Genomic DNA, 20359 nt, shown 5'->3' on the forward strand with positions numbered 1-20359 from the left:
TCCTAAGTTAGAATAAGTGGAAAAGCCAGTGTGTAAATCTGAACCTGTCTGTATACCTTTTGGTGACTTGCTAGAGTTTCTTATTTTCCTTTTTTTCACGTCATGGCACACACAGAAAATGATGGCAAATTGGGATAAACAGATGAAGCAGGACCTGTGTACCTGTGAGCAATTCATGGCATGCCTGCTGGGAAGGACAGGTGTGAAGCTCTAGAATGGTGCCTGGCACAGGGTTAGAGCTTTATGCAGCCTTTATAATTAGCAGAAAGTTGCTATACCTATGATGCATTCTTTCAGGGTTAGTTTTGTTCCTTTGGGGTATCTATAGCTACACATGTGGCTATTTAAATTTAAATTCATTAAAATTAAATACCATTTAAAGTTCAGTTCCTCAGTGGTACTAGCCACACTTTGCAGGCTCAGTAGCCATATGTGGTAAATGACTATTGTATTGTTCAGTTCAGATGCAGAACATTTCTATCTGTACCAAAAGCTCCATTCAACAGCACTGATCTATAGTAATATCGGTCTTACGACTACGGGCGTTCCTGAAATCCCCAGAAGAATGTTAGATTCCCTGAAGGCAGGCCCTATCATCTCACTGAATTTGTGATCAGCGGAACTCTGCTCAGTACCTCGCATGGGGTAGGGACTCAGCCATTGATCGTGGAATTGACCCAACCTCAGTTCAGATCACTATCTTGCTTGCTGTGCTGCCACCCAGGGTAAAAGACCTGACATCTGAAGAAAAGAATCCCAAAGAGGAACCCCCAAAAAGGAAACCAGGAGGCCCACTCCAAATGTAGAAATAAATAGCTAAAAGTGTTCAGTAAAGAGTACCCATTCCTGCAGCAACCCCAAAACTATAAAATCAATAGTGAGAAAATGCCAATTATCTAGGCCCAACTGAAATATTATTAATCTGCATCATGAACAGCCACTAATCAACATAACAGATTGTGAAATCACTATTTATTTACTTGCCAGGAGGAAGCATTCCCCATCACATGTAATCAGATAGGAACAGCTCAATTTAGGGAGAGAACAGAACAAACGTAGATTTTTTTAAAAATATAAAATAATAAGGATCCAGAAGAAAGCTCAGAGGAGGTTGCTGGCACCTATATCGATTCCAAGATCAAATCGGCCCAAGTACCTTAATAAAGCCTGTCATTACACACTCAGAAACTATAGACAAAATTATGCTTCGGATCAAAAGAGGATCATTTGCAGGAGTCGGGAAAGAATTTTCCCTTCTCTCTTTACTACTGTGCAGCTGGCAAGGTGCATCTCTGAGTTATTCATTCAATCACTCATTCATTCATTTTCTCTCTGTCTTTCGGAAGTAAAGATTAAGTAGGTCTGTTGCTTGAATGAATGCATGAGAAAGTGGAACCTTATTAAGGACATTCTTTTTTATGGTGCTCATTTGACGTCTTTGAGTAGTCTCCTGATTGCCTAGCATGTCCACTAGTGCTGTGAAGACACACTCCCAATGAATCAGAAACACTCTGAACAAGATTTAATTGAACTGCTCTCAGCAAAGCCTGCCCTAAACTGGTTGGAAGGATTAGAGAGGCACATATAGAGTGGCTATCATAGGGCAGCACATACAGTAGGGGCTTTGCAAATGGTGGCTCCTGTTTATTATTTCCGTAGTGCCCTTATCACACAAAATGCAGGAAACATATGCACCAAACATCATTCGCATGATTCCACTAAATCCTTGTATGTTGCTCCTCCCTCAGCTCAAAATTCCCAGGAGCCACATGCTGCCTTGCAACAGAGGACCCAAAGAGAAACTGCTACCAGTTTTCCTCATCTTATATATCACTAAACCATTAAACAAACAAACAACTTACATAGAGCTTACAACATGCCAAGCACTGTTCGGAGCGTCCCATAGTCAAATAATCCTCATAGCAATCCTACAGAAATAGGTACTATTTTTAATCTTCATGCGGAAAATGAGGCACAGAACGGTCAAGGTACCTTGAGTGGGGTCACACAGCTAATGAGTGGCAGAGCCAGGATTAGAAATCAAGCACCCAAATCGTGACAACAAAGACAGATGGCCCAGAAGGTCACCCAGTCTTCAAACTGTGTTTGTGAAATCCTTTTCCCCAGCTCACCTGGCAATCTGTTTAATTGCCGTGTGAACCATTTGTTTAGCTCTCATTCAACGTTGAGGCAAAACTTGGGATCTTGGTCCAGGCAAAGCCCCACAGGAGGATACGTCCCCCACTACATTCAAGGCCTTTCTTTGAGCACAGATGTCCATCCTCTACTTCTCGGTCCTACCTTACACATCCTCCTAGGGTGTTCGGCTGTAACCCTCATTGTTTTCTCGAGTTCAGGCTTCTGGACACCACACAGGCCAGTCTGAAGAGGAATGCTAAGCATGGTGGACAGTAGAGTCCACCTGGTGTGGCGCCCATTCATTCGGCTGCAGTATGGCCGTCTGTGTCTCCCAGGAAACACTTAACAGTGGCACATCGCCCGCCCTGCGTATCCCTCCCGATATTTGGGAACTATTGTACTACCTATCTAATTTCTCTTTTCTAGGCTGAATAACCCATTTCTTCAGCCTCTTCTCAAAGGCAATATTTCTCAGCCCTTCAGTCATTTTCATTGCTCTCTTCTGGTCTCTCTCCAAGATTCTGTATCTTGTTTAAATAGTGAAGGCCAACACCAAACATGATTTAAGAACAGTCATGCCTGAAAAAGTAACAAAGGCCCAACGAATACGGACTCCAGAAAGTAAATATTTTCTCAAAAACAAAAGTATTGTAATATTAATAATGGTAGTAAGAATTCGGTTGACCAAATAAAATCATTTTTGTTACCTGTCACATCATTTCCTCTTATTATTTTCTAGAAGGCTTAACTATCCCTAAGTCTTCTCTGAAGTGACTTTCCTCCTCCTCAAAAACCCTAAGCTGTTTCAGTCTCAGCTCTTCTTCCCCTCAATATAGAAATCTTATCATCTTGAGAAATGGCCGTTCTCCTTAACTCAACACCAGGTTTTCCAGAAATAGCACTTCCTGTCTTGGCTTCTTCAATGTCTTCTGCTTTGGGTAAGATGTCCCCCTGCCTGGTTGCACTGCTTGTCTCCCCTTTGGGTGGATTTCAGCATGTGAGGGCTCACCCTGGGGGAGGGGGAGGACAGGAAGAATATGCAGGGCAGGCACCACCTGTGCAGGGCCCTGCCCAGGCTCCCAAATGCAGGACAAAGACCACCCTTCACTGCTGACTCCCTTAGAAATTTTTTATTTTTATTTTATTTTTATTTTTTGGTCACCCAGGCTGGAGTGCTATGGCATGATCTTAGCTCACTGCAGCCTCGACCTCCCTGGCCCAAGCATTCCTCCCACCTCAGTCCCCCAAGCAGCTGGCACTAGAAGCGTGCACCACAACACCTAATTTTTTGTAGAGACAGTGTCTCGCCACGTTGCCCAGGCTGGTCTCGAACTGCTGAGCTTAAGCAATCTGCCGACCTCAGCCTCCCAAAGTGCTGGGATTACAGGAGTGAGCCATTACGCTCAGCTAAGAATCTTTTTTTCTTCCCCCTGAGATAGAGTCTCACTCTGTCGCCCAGGCTGGAGTGCAGTGGCTGGCATGATTAGGGCTCACTGCAGCCTCAACCTCCAGTTGAGAGTTCAAGTGGTTCTCCCACCTCAGTCCCCCGAGTAACTGGGACTACAGGTGTGTGCCACCACACCCAGCTAATTTTTTTTTTTTTTTTTGAATTTTAGTAGACACAGGGACTCGCTATGTTGCCCAGGCAGGTCTTGAATTCCTGGGCTCCAGTGATCCTCCCACCTCAGCCTCCCAAAATATTGAGATTACATGAGCCACTGTGCCTGACCCTTAGAGAATCTTGAGGCTAAGAATCAGGGGTGACCCTGATCAAGTTCCACATGACAGATCCCTCCACTGGCCTTGGGAGCAGGTGGGACCAGCGACTGGACCTTCAACAGAGGAAGAATGACATCAAGGGCATTTTGGTGAAGAGCCACCAAAGAGATGTGACCAACACCCAGATGCCCTTGCACACAGCTTGGCACTTACCTGGATACTCAATAAGCAAGCTGGCTTTGGTGCCACTTAAAAAGCTTAACCATTAAAAACTACAGTATAATGTAGTATAATAAAGAAGAATAAAGGTGACTTCTCAAAGAAGCAAACGAAATCTCCCTCCCACTCATCCTTTTTCTGGGCAGACTAAGGATACATCCGCTCCCTGACTTGTTAGCTCCATTCTTCCAGGGAAGGAAAGAATAGAAGGCTCAAGGGCAGCCACGCACACTACCTGTCCACTTGCCCTGGTCTTTCTCGCCTCCGCCCTCTTGGTCCTTAGCAAGCTCCTCTGGATCAGCAGCTGTTTCACTGGGTCCTTCAACATCTTCAATGGCTTCTTCTGAAACAGAAGAAAAACATGTCAAGGGTTAAAAATAAAAAGAAGATGAAGGACTTTTGGCCCCTGTTGCAAAGAACTGCCAACGACAAAACAGACACCAATGACTCATCCCCCTTCTCTTTCCAGAGGCCCCTGGGAGGCTGACTATGCTAAGGATATACCGAGGTGTGGGTAAGCAGTGGGGACTTTCCTTCTGGGTAAACAGTTGGTATGAGGTTGTGACTCGCTCCAGATGTGTGGCCATTAGGTATTTCCAGATAGATTCTGAATGCTTTGCTTGAGCAGTTCTAACTGAAAAACCAATCCTGGTTGAAGCAGTAACTCCACCTGAATCCCTGAAGTTGCATGCAAGTCTTTTACACTTGAAAATGCAAAACATGGCCACCTGTTCACTTCATGCCTAGCTCCATTCCCAGAGCCTGGACCAGCCCCAATCACTGACCCCTCACAGGGCTCACAGCTCACAGTGCCTATGCATGTGCCAGAGTGTGTGGGAGTTGTTGGAAGTCATTCAGGTTGCGAAGAGTCATAGAATATCAGTGATATGAGTTCATCGGTTTGAAGAGTTCCAGAAACCAAATGGCATCTTGTGAGCATGCCAGGAGGCAGTGGTGGGAAGTGAGATTTGTAGAGTAAGGGATAAAAATTTGTAACAGAGTCATACACTTTCTTTTTGAAGCAATTCCATCCTTCACTCACTACGGGTTTAAAACTAATGCAGGAAACCTCTCTCCAGTTCAGTACACAGTGCTACAGTGAAGGCAGAATGACGGCTGCCAATGCTAGGCTGCTTATGAAGTGAAATGTCGTTCGGCCAAGTGGGGAAGAAGAGAATAAGATACTCTAGATGCTGAGGGAAAGAAGGGGAGACACTTCTCTCTTGCTTTCCTGGCCCTCTGAGTCATTATCCAAAACATGCATTCAGTAAGAATGGGCTAAGGGAATGAATAAAGTGGACAAACCAAGGTGAAATAATTTTAATAAAGATGAAATTATTAGGAGGCTGTGAAGAGCACATTTTCTCAGGTACACAGGCGTGAGGGCAAGGATGCCCACATCTGTCAGTAGACCAGACCCTAGCAAGGAGGTACTGGGTCTGGCTTAAAACACTGGATCAGGCCTCTATCCAGCACCACCAGAGGTCTGTCCAACCCCAATTCTACTTTTCAATATTTTAAAGTATCATGCCTTCTGACCCTCTAGAAAACAGCCTCTACCCCAATGCTAACTTTTCAGTTTTTCTAAATGTCATGCCTTCTGACTGTCTAGAAAACAGCCTCTAAATGTATCTCACGAAGGAAGTAATAGGAGTACAAAGTAAATTGGTCTCAAAGGGTTTCTAAAACACTGAGGAAGAAGATGTCTATTTAGAATCAGATTGTCTTGACTCAAGAGACGATGGAGGTCCAAGGTCTGGAAAACGGAACTAGTGTCACGGAACGGTCTTTCTTCCTTACCGCCAAGAGGGAATTTATGAGGCAGTCACTGGGAATACAGGTGAAATATGGTACTGTTTATTTTCATCTCCAACTCAGGATTCCACATATAATTTCTATGTCTCCTTCTTTGTCTCATTGCACAATAAAGTCAACATCAAGTTTCCCTACCCTACCCTTAGTTCAAACAGAGAAAAATCAGGCAACCACAGCTTGAAGTCAATCAGATATAGAGCCCCACATTGACACCATACATCATTTAGTACAGTAAACATGTATAGGTGTCAGTAGAGTAATAACAAATTACACAGCGTGACACAGGAACTGTCTTCATTATGTCCAGGTGGGATGTTCCGTGCACATTTTTAGGCTTTCAATAAAATTGTTCAACACTATAATGATAAAATTCATCTTTGAATGGTGATACCAGCATGCAGTCAATGAATATTATTGCATTGGGTCTACCCAGATGAGCTAGGTCCCTTAAAGGATCCTTATTTGTCCCAATACATGCTGTGATACAAAATATCTGCAGTGTTGATACATTTATGCCTATTGTTCCATTATTGGAACACTAAGCTTGTGGGAGCTATTTATATCCTACTGCTCAAGGTCATCGCCAAGGCCTGATTTTTCACACACAAAAAATTTGCAATCTCCAGCATAAATGGGATAATCAAATTTGATCAGGCAAAGAGATGGCTCAATGGCCTCTCATCTCTAGTGCACACATATGACCACCTTAGATGGGGACAGTCTGATACCTATAAACTACAGAACACCCTGAGATGGTGATGAGCAGTGTCTGAAGGTGCTGCTCAGCAGACGTGGGAAGGGATTTACCCACTGGGGGGCCATCTCCAAGCCAGCACATTATACAGCCTGCAGCTATCACAGCAGAGCGTTAAAAACTCACGGTCACCCAACACTGACCCCAATTCTTTGAGCCTTACCAAACAAATCTGTTAAGAAGCTAGAGACTGTAATGTATAAGCAGATCACTGATGCATCAAGCATGGAAACTGCATGTTGCTCTGTGAATATTCCTGGAGCTGTCATTCTGTGAGCCCACTTGGGCCTTTGCTTTCTTCCCTCCCTGCCCTACTGCAAGCAGAAAAGGAAGGCGGCTGAGTTCCAATGAGAGGATCAACGAAGGAGGTTATTTCAAGAACTTATTTTGCTTATCTCTTTTTTTAAAAAGATTTACAAATCAAGTCCTCTTCTTGAGTTCCTAGGTTTAATATTATCATTTGTGATTCATTCACTAAAAGGCTGTTCTATGCATGGTAGAAGAAGAAATGATTAGGAAAATCCTGGATAAGCCAGCTCCCTTTCAAGGGGATCAGTGTCCTCAGTCCCCCACCCTCACCTAAAAAGCAAGTCCCATTCAGCCCAGCCAGCTCATCCCTGCAGTTCCAGCCATGACCTATAGGTGTCGCCCTCCGCATGGCGAGGCCCGGAAGGGCAGCTGGCTGCAGGAGGCAGAGGAGTCTGGACCGCCTAACCTGAGCATGTGGAAATAATATATGTCTTCAAGTGAACTGTCTGGTTCTGGAGAAATAAAATAGGACATTCATAAGCAGTTACGCCATCTGTCTTTATACCATCATCATCAACAGCAAGAGGAAAAATAGCTCTTTAAAATGGATGAAAGCCCAGGCTGACAGTAACCGGAAAACTGTGAGCTCTGAATACCAATAAAGGTAGAGAAATGATTAAAAAACAGAGATGCAAACTGAAAATTTGTCTGGACAGCTCAGGCCCACGATGCTTTGCAGGCAGGGTGTGTTTTATTGGTTCCGAAAGCATAAAGCAAGCTGCTTACCAAGAGCCAGGCCTGGGGAAGGGCTTGGTCTCCCCACCCTGGAAACACGTGGGAACCAGGGGCAAAATGGCATCCCGCTTTGAAACAGAGATCTGCATCCACACGCTAAGCTCCTAGGGCTGTTATCTAGCCCTTGTTCTCTTTAGGAATGTAGATTTGATACATACGTGCTGGAGAATGGAGGGGAGGTTTTTTGCTTTTTTCCCCCACAGATCATGGATTGCATTCCCCCCTCTTCTGCGAAGTCAGTGGTAACTGGCTGGGTCATTATTACAGAGGCTGCAGATTTTTTTCCCCTATAATATTAGCTACTGACAGATGGTGGGAACAAGTGAAGACCTGATGGACTGATGATCGGTTTTATCTGGAAAATTCTGTCTTTCCTACAGAAAAAGAGACCAAGACACATAACAGCCACTGTGCCATTTTTAAGGCTGAAACAGACAAATCAAAACCATCTTCTCCTTCAAGCATTTAACGGTATTTCCGATCCCAACCAGAGCACAACAGGAATGCTTTCCCAAGGGCGTGGCCAGGACCTGGGAGAGGAGGTCATCCCCACTCCCCTAGTCCCGCCCTGGTCCTGGGCAGGAGGTAGCAGGCCCAATGCCTCCCAGACAGCTCTGTTTTAGAAGACACCAGAGAAGGTGCCTCTAAAACCCCTACGGAAGCCCACAGTAGCCTCAAACTGGAGCACCCCCTCCTGTATGTGTTTTCATGTTAAAGAGTTAGGGAAATAAAAGCAAATATTGGAAAACTGCAGTGTCTTCCTAGGGTCCCTTCTGCCTTTCATTTCCATGTTCAACAGTGACTGAAGGCCTTTAAAAAATCTCTTTGGGCTGGGCATGGTGGCTCATGCCTGTAAATCCCAGCACTTTGAGAGGCCGAGGTGGGCGGATTGCTTGAACTCAGGAGTTTGAGACCAACCTAGGCAAGAGAGTGAGACTCCATCTCTACAAAAAATGCAAAAATTAGCTGGGTGTGATGGCACACGCTTGTAGTCACAGCTAACTCGGGAGGCTGAGGTGGGAGGATTACTTGAGCCTGGACAGTTGAGGCTGCAGTAAGCCATGACTGCATCACTGCACTCTAGCCTGGGCAACAGAGTGAGACCGTCTCAAAAACAAAACAAAACAAAACAAAACTCTTTCCATCACCACCTCCTTTTTACAACTGCTTCTCCCAGATAGCACTTACTTACTAGTGCTTGGCAAAATCCAGCCTGCTCATCACTCTGGCCTCCTGATTAAGTGCAGAGCCCTCAAATACAAGAATTCCAGCAGATAAATACCTTCTAAAGAGGAAAGCTTCCTAGGACAGCTTCAGTTTTTAAGGGGATGATACCCCAGTCCCAGACAATTTCCCTTCAATCAAAGTGGTTTTGCTGACCACAAATGCAAATTGATCTCTTAATATATCTTATACTTAGCATCTTGGTAAAGGTGACTGCGCAATTCCCCCATCAGTGGTGAAATCTGCTCCCAAAGGAGGACAGCGTGCCAACTGGCAGCCCCATGGGAATTTGCACCAATCTTATGAACAACCTGGAAATTGGTGCATGAAAGCAGCACCAGGCAGAAGCCATAAATAGAGGTGGCATCACCACAAAGTCAGCATTCAACCCCGCAACCTCACTGTACACACTCCCCAAACGCGTCACCCAAGAAAATGTTCCAGTTGTTTAAAAAAAAAAAAAAAAAAAAAGTACTATTTTCCCAAATAATGGGGGCCGAGTGACGTGTCCACGGCAGGTATTCTACAAATCACTTACAAGCTTGAAGGAAGGGGAGTCAATCAACGATTAAGACTAGTCCCTCTGTTCCTAACTCTTTAACACGATAATGCAGATTAATTCAAACCTTCCCCAAACCTGACAAAGCCCCCATAGTGCCTCGGTGTGACAGAAATTTGGAAATTCTCCTAAGAATCAGGGTATCTGTACCCGAGGCTCTCACATGATCATGTTACTTAAATAATACACCAATCTGTGATCCCCGAAGAATGAAATTGTTCTTTCCTTTTTCTTTGGAGGGAGCGATGTTTGAGGGTGGGGGTGAAATAAAGTGCGTTTGCCTGTCGGCAGGCTCAAGAGCTGAGAAACATTAGCTGTCATGAACCACAATCAAATCAGGTTTGAAATATTTAGCAGTGGCTTGGAAAATGCGGCAGTGCAGCTCTGACAGGCGAGATGTGCACAGACACCCACTTTCCATTATAATGGAAATATCAGGCCTGTTCTGAATATGTATAACCCAGAAAAATGTATTGATTTTTCATTCGGCATTAAAAAAAATGAAATAGCCTGCAGCTGTCAAAAGCCTTTTGTTAAAAGCTCATCTTTCCTGGAATGAGGTTTACCAGAAACAAGTTTTAATTGTATATAGGACCTCTTCTTTGAAAAACAAAATAACCAATCTGCTTACTTTGAAGATAGAGTTAAAGCTTTTCCTTTCTCCATTTTCAACCTAATTAACCCAAGGACGACCACTGAAAGTAGGCAGGAAAGGCGGGGTACACTCTGACCATCAGGGCTGACACGGAGGGTGGCAGCTACAAGTGGCGTTTGCTGGTGTCTCTGTGGTGGGTGGAAGGAAGGACTCGGGGATATATCTCGCTCTCTTGTTCCTCTAACTCCTGTGTAGGTGCAGCATCCTGAGACTCATTGTATACCCTGGCGAATCACTTGTCTTCTTTAAGCCTTGGCTGGCACAACTGGAAAACGAGGGCAGAACACTCTAGCGTGTCCAATCCTCTTGGCATTTTGTTATCAATGGGAAACCTCTACTGGCTGCAAATATTCTACAGAATATGCATACTTTATTTTGCAAATACAGGTCAAATCAAATCCCACAATATAAAAGATGACTACTAAGGCCTAGACCACTTATTTCAAATAAAATCGAGTGCGTTATAATTCTGCTACAATAGAAACTTATAACGGAATACAATCTGCAATGCTGATGGATGGGCAATTGTGTTGCTCCCAGCTTGTTACTTCTACTCCCGTCTTCTCTCCAAGCCAGAAAGGAAGAGGCTAGTGGTGGTAATCTTGGTGGCTACACCGATGGAGGTGGGCCACCCCCTATGCCATTCTCCCTCTGCGACTTTCGAGCAAGTAGAGTCTCATCGAATAGTGACCAGAAGTCCTGCCAGTGACTGTCCATGTGCCCCAAGCTATATCCTACCTGTACCATGACAGCCAGACCCAGAATGTAGCAACCTACTCTGCAACATCCCAGACACATCTCAAATATTTACTCCCTGGTTTTATTCCATGGTGTTCTTCCAGCCCTGACAACCTGGCTAGATGCCCGAGAGGTAACTTCCAAGCGATTAGGTTTTCTGGGTAACAATGCCCTGCCTCGGCAATTTTCCCTTAAATCAAGGTGGTTTTTGCTTACCACAAATACAAATTGTTCTCATCACACACCTTACACTCAGCATCTTAGTAAAGGTGACTGCATGTTCTCATGTATGTACACGGAAAATGGAATTTACCAGTCTCCATGGAAGTCCTCTGTGGATAATCATCCAAATTAAAAAAAAAAAAAAATACCAACCAACTTTGCCCATTCCATCTTCCACTTCTTAGCAGAGTATATACATTTACTGAGGAAAATGCCAGATCACAAAAGGAAGGGCCTGGGATCCAAACCAACACTGATGAGTGGGACATCTTGAGCTCACCCTATGGCAGTCAAGGCAGGAATCCTCGAAGGGGTGAAGACTGAGTTGCAGATGTGTGTGGGAGGGTGGGGGCAGGGGAAAGCAGGCAGGGGCTCTACAGCTAGAATTTACTCATCAGAAGTCTAATATTTTCCCACCTTCTCAGGATGTCATTTCTTTTCCAATGGGCAAACTCCAGTGCATGAATAAAGCTCGAGACATTCATGCCCATTTGCTGTCTGCATGGATGATGACCAAACGGGCCTCCCGCACTCCTGTGGGCCTCTAGAAGCTGCCTCTTCGGTAGGACCCAAGTGCACCAAGTCAGTGGGACAGAGTGTGGGAAAAACAGAGGCAGGTCTCCCTCCAGGGGTGCCATTGCCTTCATCCTTTTCCATTTTCTCACCCACTTAAGCTCTCTGCCATGCGAAAGACCTTTCTCCACCTGCTGGACTAAACAGTCAGAGGTCAGCCTAATGCTCCTACAGGTAATTTTCCCACCCTGGTGGCTTACCAAAAAAAAGTGGCCACACTGCTAACAAACTTCTAGCTTGTTTTAAACAAAACTGCCTTCTGAAAGATGACAATGACACAAACAGATTTCAGCCCTCTAAAAGTGGAGAGGATGGAGTTCAGGAAAGAAACTGGGGTCATGGAAAACTCAGACATGCACCCTGACTCCAATGATGATTTTTTTTTTTGAGACGGGGTCTTTCTTGGTCACCCAGGCTGGAGTGCAGTGGTGCAATCATCGCTTACTGTAGCCTCGAACTCCTGGGCTCAAGCGATCCTCCTGCCTCGGCCTCCTGAGTAGCTTGGACTATAGGCACGTGCCACCACGCCTAGATAATTTTTGTATGTTTAGTAGGGATGGGGTCTCACTATGTTACCTAGGCTGGTCTTGAACTCCTGGCCTCAAGTGATCCTCCTTCCTTGACCTCCTGAGTAGCTAGAACTACAGGTGCACTCCACCATGCCCAACTAATTAAAAAAAAAATTCTAGAGATAGGGGTCTCGCTGTGTTGCCCAGGCTGGTCTCAAACTCCCCGGCTCAAGTGATCCTCTTGCCTTGGCCTCTCAAAGTGTTGGGATTACAGATGTGATCCACTATGCCTGGACCTACAAACTCTTTTTCACATGGATCCTTTAAGTAATCATTTTACCACAAGAATTCTTTTTACCACTAGATGGCCATTTACCAAATACACCTGGGGCCACAGCGCCTGGAGTTTCTGGACAGCTTGAAAGGTGGTGGAGAGCTGCCAGCTTCCACGGGGGCTGCAGCAGGGAGGCCCTGCAGGAAAACCCCACACAAGGAATTCAGCCTCCTTACCGCCCCCACCCTGACCCCCGTTCCTGTCCCCCACAACCACCAGCCCTGTTTTTTGGCATCAGGCTGTAAGAATCAACACTCTGAAAGCAACTCTGGTTATTATTAAAAATGACTAATTGGAGAATAGAGACCATTTATGCTTTTGTATATTTGAAGATCTTACCACTGTTTACAGAAACAAGAAAAATGGGGATTCTGTGGCAAGAGGCAGCCTGGGAAGGGAGGGCCAGGCTGCAGCCTGCATGTTCGGCCCCTGCTGGGCAGAGTGTGGCCCAGCTCAACAAGAATGCAAGCCTGGGGGAGCCTCTCCATTTGCCTTTTTACTTTACTTCACCTCCAACTTGAGCATTGACAGGAGAGAGCCTGTTACAAGTCCAAAGTGGCCAGGGCCTATTAAGGCCTCCCCGAGAAAATCCCCCCTCTTTCAGCCGTCCCTCCTGTGGGAACAGCACAGAACGCCAGGGCATGAAGTGAAAAATGCTGCCGTTGTGTGGTGAGGGATGGGTCCTGCCATTTTTCGTCTCCCAGGCAAAGCCACTTGGCCATTTGAACAGTTTGTCAAAACCGCACAAGAATTACGGGGGTGGGTGGGGGTCAAGAGAGGAGAAAAAGGGAGGAAACGCCTAGAGCCAGTATTGCAACAAGTTCCATTTATCTGTGTTCTTAGCAAAAGCACCTGGGTTGCCCCCTGCAGAAATCCAGAAAGGATAAAAGTAAATGTGCGGCGACAAAGCACAACGGAACGAAATATGTCGCGGACTCGCCTGGTGGCTATTCACAGGAAGATTTTTTTTTTTTTTTTAATAACTGAAAGGTGTGAGTTCCAGTTTGTAAAATACAAACCCAACCCTGAAACACTCTCGGAATACACGCTAAGTAAGAAAGCTAGCTATGTCCCAGAACTCTGAAGTAAATGGAATTCAGCAGGGATTAGTTCCCTCGGATTTCTACAGAACCATGATTGTTGCTGTTACTTTCACACATGAAATGTAAAAAAGGCAAATTCCCCGAGCATGTCTGTAGCAGAGCGTGATGTGATTGTGTTGTCATTTATGGGAAATAATCGCAGGCCCATCTCTCCCTTCCCCCGCCCCATTTTCCAGTCCAAATAACCATGAAAAATTACACTTCAATGTCAGCGCGACGACAAAGGAGGCGCGCTCTCTGGGAGCTCAGCGGATTTGCAGGGGTTTTTCCTTTCTTTGGACAAAAACTACCTTCAATTGTACTTCATTTAAAACGTGATCTAACAAATGCATTTTGACAAGGTCTTTTCTCTTTTTCTGCTTTCTTTCAAACACTATTTTACACAGTTTAACCTCACACCAAACTGGAATGTTCTAGAAAGAAGGGGCATGCAAAATAGAAGGTCCTTGATACCAAGAAGGGTGTCCCCCATCTCGTTAAAAACAAAGTAGTCAAGAAAAATGATTCCGACCCAGTATGCAACTAAGAAAGAGAGGAGGATGAGAGAGAGGAAACAGTAATGTCTTAAAGACAGAAAATTTGATAAAGGCCCCCCCACCCCAAAAAAAGCTGGACTTGATAGAAAGAAGAAGGTCTTGATGGAGTATTTATTTGCTCATCAGAATTAACCATTTTGTGGATTCAGAGGCATCATCTAAGGTGTCTAGATTTATGGTCAGAATTGGGGGTTCATGACAATGTGGGGGGGAAGAAGGGGAGCTTCCCTGATGGGGTACCAGTTCCCTCCTGTCCCCTTCCTCTGTAGGAAGGGACATTTTTCAACAGAGCAGATCTGCCTGAAAGCTTTTTAACATTCCAGGTGTGAGGCTGAGCAGTCCCTACAAGCACCTGTCTTTCAATAACAACCTGCCGGAAATAAACATGCTGGGAGGGGAGAAGACAAGACAGATAAACACACATGAGTAATAGAGAGTAAATTAAAAAAAATTAACAGTTTCCATTAAAGAAGACTGGTATCTTCTTCTGAATCAAAACTGACTTGGCTTGTCAGAGAGAGATCTTATGCTTAATGCAAAAAAAAAAAAATCTGTGTTTCCTTATTTATTTGTTATTGGAAAATATTGGAAATACATGGATGAAAAAAAGTCAAGGAGGGCCTGTAAGTGTACTTAAGCATCTATACACAAATGAAGGTGTATGGGAAATGAACAGGATGTACCAGAAGTGATACTAAATGATGGTGATTAGAACCTAATGGGTATAAGTGAAACCTTGTGGGATGGCTCTCATAACGGGAACGTCAACGGTGATGGATGCAATCTATACAAGAACGACAGCCAGGGAAGGAGAGATGGAGGGGCGGCCATGCAGGCCCAAGGCATTTGCAATGCTGGGGAGACACAGTTTGACAATACCAATGGGAATGACGGACTATTTGGGGCAAACAGAAGCAAAAAAGCAAACAGAAAAAGAAAGAGGTAAACATTTTGTGTCTGACCATCGAAACAAATGGCACACAACAGAGAAAAATAAAACCATGACTCCAACGGTCTGAGTCACATGAGGATACAAATGAGGGACTTGAATTCCCTGTTTGCCACCTTACTCTGAAGCCCACAGTGTCTGAAGAATCTCTAACCTATTCAGAAAACAGCTTCGCCCTTGCGAAGCACAGAACTCAGGCAGAAATATGAGTTTACTCCCACCAGTGGACAGCAGAATGAGGAACTGACTGTCAATGAGCTTGGTTTTGCATGATCATAAGCCACTAATATGCACAGCTGGTAAAACAAGCTGATTCATAAAAACAAAGCAGAAACAAAAGGCTTACACTTTCCAAACCAAATCTGGGGAACAGAAATCAGGCCAGCTTGAGGCAATGTTGCACCCAGAAAAACACCAGCTACATCTGCTCTCCCTTGGCCAGACCCAAGCATATACAAAGGTCACTACGTGTTTACAGGTTGCACATTCAAGAATACAATGCTAGAAACAGGTGTGAACACCGGGAGTGGCCAAGAAAAGACCCTTAAAACTGCAAGCATCCTGGGGAGCCTTCAGGTGCCTACCACGAGTTCCCTGGTACCAGCGGAGAAGAGCCTAACACTGCCAGAAGCCAGACCCAAGACATTTCAAGGTGCATCTACACGTGGAAAGTCAAAAACTGGGCTACTCTCCAAAAACCATCCAGTCCCCAAGCATTCAGTTTGAAACAAACAGGCAACAGAAGCAACATGTTTCGGTTGACATTTCCTGGGAAACTGCAAAGAAAGTGAAGCAGGAAGCTGAGGTACAGAGAAAATCCAAAGGTTTACGTTCAAGAGCTTTCCTCCATTAACGGTGGAAAAAGCAGATGGAATTGCTAACCTGTTGTCATTTTTAATAGGCACCTCGTACAGCTATTCTGTGTCCCAAGGGAGAAGGAATGTTAGATCCTCCTCCTCCTTTTTAGAAACTTAGAAAGTGATGCCAGTAGCTGGATCCAAAGCCTCTATTTTTTTAAAGTTTGGATCCTGTACAATGAAATGGTCTTTTGCTAGGGTTTAACAAAATGCCACCCCCACATCCCTTTCGCAATGATTTTAGCTACAGCAGCGCTCCTCAAATCTCCCACAGCTACTAAACTGCCCTGTAGACTCAGCCTCAGGACTTGCTGTGTATCTATTTAGCTTTTCCTCCTGTGAGGTGTTTCTCAGACCTAAGAACAGGCTAGCAACCCTTGAAAAGCAATACATTCCATTCCACAAATGTATACAGCAATATCTCTCAAGGCCCAAAAACACACAGTAATAGTCATCAAGACAAACACTTGAACAAAAGTAATTTAAATTCTAGACTCACACCCCATCCCGTTTAGTGGTGGGAATATTTGAAAACAACAAATACATGAAACCGAAGAGAAAGAAAATGTTGCCATGAGATGACAAGGTCATCAGGGATCAGGCAGAAGGTGCAGTTTAGTGACAGAGTTGGTACTTGACACAGAAATAAGGGATCTATAGAAATTTGTAGCACACAATTACATTTTAAAGAAATAATCTGGGATGCTGAGATCCTTCCGTGTGCACACTGCAGTTGGAGGAAGCAACAGAAATTCGCTGACAGCAAAATCCTTACTTCAGACTTCCCCAAACTTTCAGAAGTGAGCAACTTGTTGTTTTTTTTTTTTTTTCTTTTTTCTTTTTTTGAGACAAGGTCTTGCTCTGTTGCCTAGGCTGGAGTGCAGTGGCACCATCTCAGCTCACTGCAGCCTTAGCCTCCTGGGCTCAGGCAATCTTCCCACCTCAGCCTCCCAAAGTGTTGGGATTAGAAGTGTGAGCCACCATGCCCAGCCAGCAACATTTCACAAGTGAAATATAGAAACTGGACAGTGAGAGAATAAGGAAAGGAAACTCAAAACAAGTAAAAGGTTTTGCTTCACTTTGTAAGGCCAAGATTTTAGCAAGGAAGGGTAAAACAAGCCAGAGGTGTGAAGATGAACTAATCAAAGGGCAGTGCAACACTGAAGATGAGACCGCCCCATAATTAGAAAGAATAAAGTAAGTGATTCTTCACTTACCAAGCAACATCTTCAAAGAGGAGGAGGAGGAAGGGGATTTAGATGGCAACCAAAGAAAACTTTCAAAAAACAAACCCAGGTAAGGTTGTATATTAAAATTAAATATATATTATGGTAGGAAAAAAAAAACAGATCAATTTCTGTTGAGAAGAGCTAGCCTATGAGTTGACTCAACTACTAAAGAACTTTGCTGAAAGGTTAAAAAGAATAGGAAATGTTCCAGGAGAATGGAAATTAAGACAGAAAACAGCCTTGAAGACAGGTAACTTGAAGAATAGAGATATATAAGCAAGAAAAGATAAAAGGGATATTGGATTAAAAATCTAGCTGTGTAAAATTTAGCTGGATACAATTAGGATGGCAAAAGCAGAAATTTCTTAGGTGTTCTAGAAAATATAAAAAGGATAACTAGGCAGAATGGTCCAAACACAAAGAGAGCATAAACATGAGGACAGCAGATTTGGGAAGGAGGAATGAAGGCTGTTCACAAAAGCCTGGTCACCAGAAGGTTCTACCTGTGTTTTGAGGTATTTGGCGGAGCTGACCACAAGTACCTCAATTTTACAGACTAGGAGACCAGAGATTAGAGCAGGATAGGGCTCCAAAGCCACACAGTGGGGCCAGGCACAGTGGCTCATGCCTGTAATCCCAGCACTTTGGGGATGAGCTCATCATCGATATTCTGGATCAGGGTGAGGTCCAAGGCACTGGTGACGGGGTTGCTGTCACAGCCCCGAATCCCAGCCACAGAGAACTAGCAAAAGCCAAGTAATTGCTTTTTCCCCTTCCACTAATAAGCTTTTCAGCAGAGGAAGAATTCAGCTTCCTGTAGTCAACAGACCCTTTTTTCCCTGCCTCTCCTCGCTCCAAATAATCTAAAGTGACTGCAATTTCAGTCCTGGCTCTCCAGCATTCAGCTCCACTGGCTGAGGTCAGAGGGTGTCAAGTGAGGGCTCTCCATTTCTTTTCTACTCTGCCTTCACACCGCCCATGCTTCTTTGTAACTGAGGCAACCTGCCTCCCTCGCCCAACCATTACATGCACCCCCAGCACACAGCACGCAGACTTCACATTCCAGGAAATGTATTTTAAGGCCCAAAACACACTGGGGGTCGGGGGTGGTGGTGGTGGGGGGGTGTCCCTTTGCTGTAAACAACTGATTAATAATGACTGACGTCAGATGCTCTGGTGACCAGAGCAGCTGATATCCCAGTTTTTAGAAAATGCACTGCAGCAGGACATTGGCTTTGTGGTGGTTAAACCATGTGGCTGGTTGTGCGGTTTTTGGTTTAGTTTTATGCAAGTGACTCTGGTTCCTAAATTCTTAAGATCTTGCTATGCATTTGCGGCATTGGTATCTTCAGGCCTGGCTCTATGTCGAATGAGAGGCAAGTAGACTGCCCCGAAAACCCTGCCCCGCCCCCTCCCCTTCCTCATTTCCCAGATGAATGAAATGCTATTTCAATTAAGACCGGCAGTAACAGTGCTCCCCTTCCCTGCCTTCACAGAGATCTAAGCCGAGAGCACAGACAGAACTGAAGGTGAACAAACAAAGGGAAACGGAATGAATGAGAGAATGAACAGGTGCGTGAGGAGAACGAGGGAGGCCCCAGCAGGTTCCTCCTCCTCCACGTGGTTGAAAAGAGGGCAAGGTGCGGACACCAGAGGCCTGCTTCTGGAAAAGCAGCTCCAAGCGGGGAAAACAGAGGCAGGACTGCAGAGATGCGGCACACTCCTTCCTCCCCCCGCACCCAGTGCTTGTGAAGGTCCGGAAGGGAAGGAAAGAAGGAGAGATGCACCTGAGAAAACACTGGAACCCCCTCCCCCCACCACCACACACATGCCTAGAGGACGCACACTCCTGGCTGCAGCCCGGCCTGTGATGGGAATTTATTTCCCTCAATTATGTGCTCTTGTCCCCAGTCTCAGTTCATCAGCGCAGTGCAGCCAAGTCAATGAAATGCTCCATAATGAAGTAATCACATGCACAGGGACATCCCGGCACCTGCCCGCTGGGCTAGCAGGGCTGCAGCCACACCCGGCCCTGAACCAAGCCTGTGTGTGCTCTCCACCCCCAATCCACATCACTGCCCCACACCATGTGCTCCTATGCTCTGTGTCATGGCACCCCCGTCCTGCCCCAGGAGCCTGTGCTCTGGCTGCCATCTTCTTTGACCCAATCCCAAATGCTGTGACTCCAAAGCATTTGTGACCGAGACCAATCAGTACAAAACACTGACGACCTTCCTCTTCTTCTGCCTGTGTAGACCCCTTCATCACAAAGAGCCTGATCACGAAAACCAATACCATGTGCCCGGAAAGCCTCCATTGGCTTAAGTCATTAGCAAGTATCTAACAATAGCAACACCATCATCAGTCAACTGAAGTAGACAGTATTAGGACTCTCATTTCACAGACGAGGCTCAGATAGGTTAAATTACTGGTGAAGGTCACATAGCTAGGAGGTGACAGCTGATGCCAAGGACCATACGCTTAATGGCTGCCTCTAGAGGCACCATGGTGGCCTTCACAGGAGAACACACACTTGTGCTTGTGCTGTCTGTCCATCCATCCGCCCACCCATCACATATCCATGGGGCACCTACTCCAGGCATTGACAACACAGCTGTGAACACAACGGGAAAGCCCCTGATCTCACAGGGCAGGGGCAGGAAGGAGTGGGGAGAGTAAAACACAGTAAGCAGCTCAGGAAGTGAGCATATTCTAAGTCGGGCTGCTAAGGGACAATGATAAAGTAGAAAATGGAATCCAGGGAGTTCCTTAACATGGGAAGCTTAGAGAGGGTGGCATTTGCACACAGACCTGGAAGAAGTGAGAGTGTGAGCCACAGGAGGCTCACAACTGCAGAGGCATGGCATGTGCAAAGGCCCAGGGCGCAGGAGGAGGGCTGGCCTGCTGGAAGAGTGCTGAGCGCTAAGCAGGAAGAGAAGGGACAAGGCAGGGGATAAGCTCAGAGAGGTCTTGGGCGGCATCCTGTAGGCCTTGCTACCCACTGCAGGGCCATGGGCACTGTGAACACAAAAGGTAGCTTTGTGAAAGTCAGAACAAGGTGCTCCTCCAGCACCTCTTCCTCTGGGCACATATGGTCCTGAGACCCACCGCTCACTCTGCTGGGTAAGGTAGTGTCTAGGATGGACTGCAGTCCTTATGCATGCCCCTTAGCAGAGAACTG

General features: G+C 45.5%; 1 protein-coding gene across 1 annotated transcript in view; it reads right to left on the reverse strand.

Annotated features, from left to right (window-relative positions):
- ZFHX3 (zinc finger homeobox 3) overlaps nucleotides 1-20359 on the reverse strand; it is a 172152-nt gene that overhangs the window by 38432 nt on the left and 113361 nt on the right. Inside the window, exon 4 of the mRNA XM_030794551.1 lies at nucleotides 4313-4420. Within this exon, the coding sequence (XP_030650411.1) occupies nucleotides 4313-4420 (108 nt within the window). The remainder of the gene's footprint in view (nucleotides 1-4312; nucleotides 4421-20359) is intronic.

This window comes from Nomascus leucogenys, chromosome 2 (genome assembly GCF_006542625.1).
Source record: "Nomascus leucogenys isolate Asia chromosome 2, Asia_NLE_v1, whole genome shotgun sequence".
NCBI classification, from domain to species: domain Eukaryota; kingdom Metazoa; phylum Chordata; class Mammalia; order Primates; family Hylobatidae; genus Nomascus; species Nomascus leucogenys.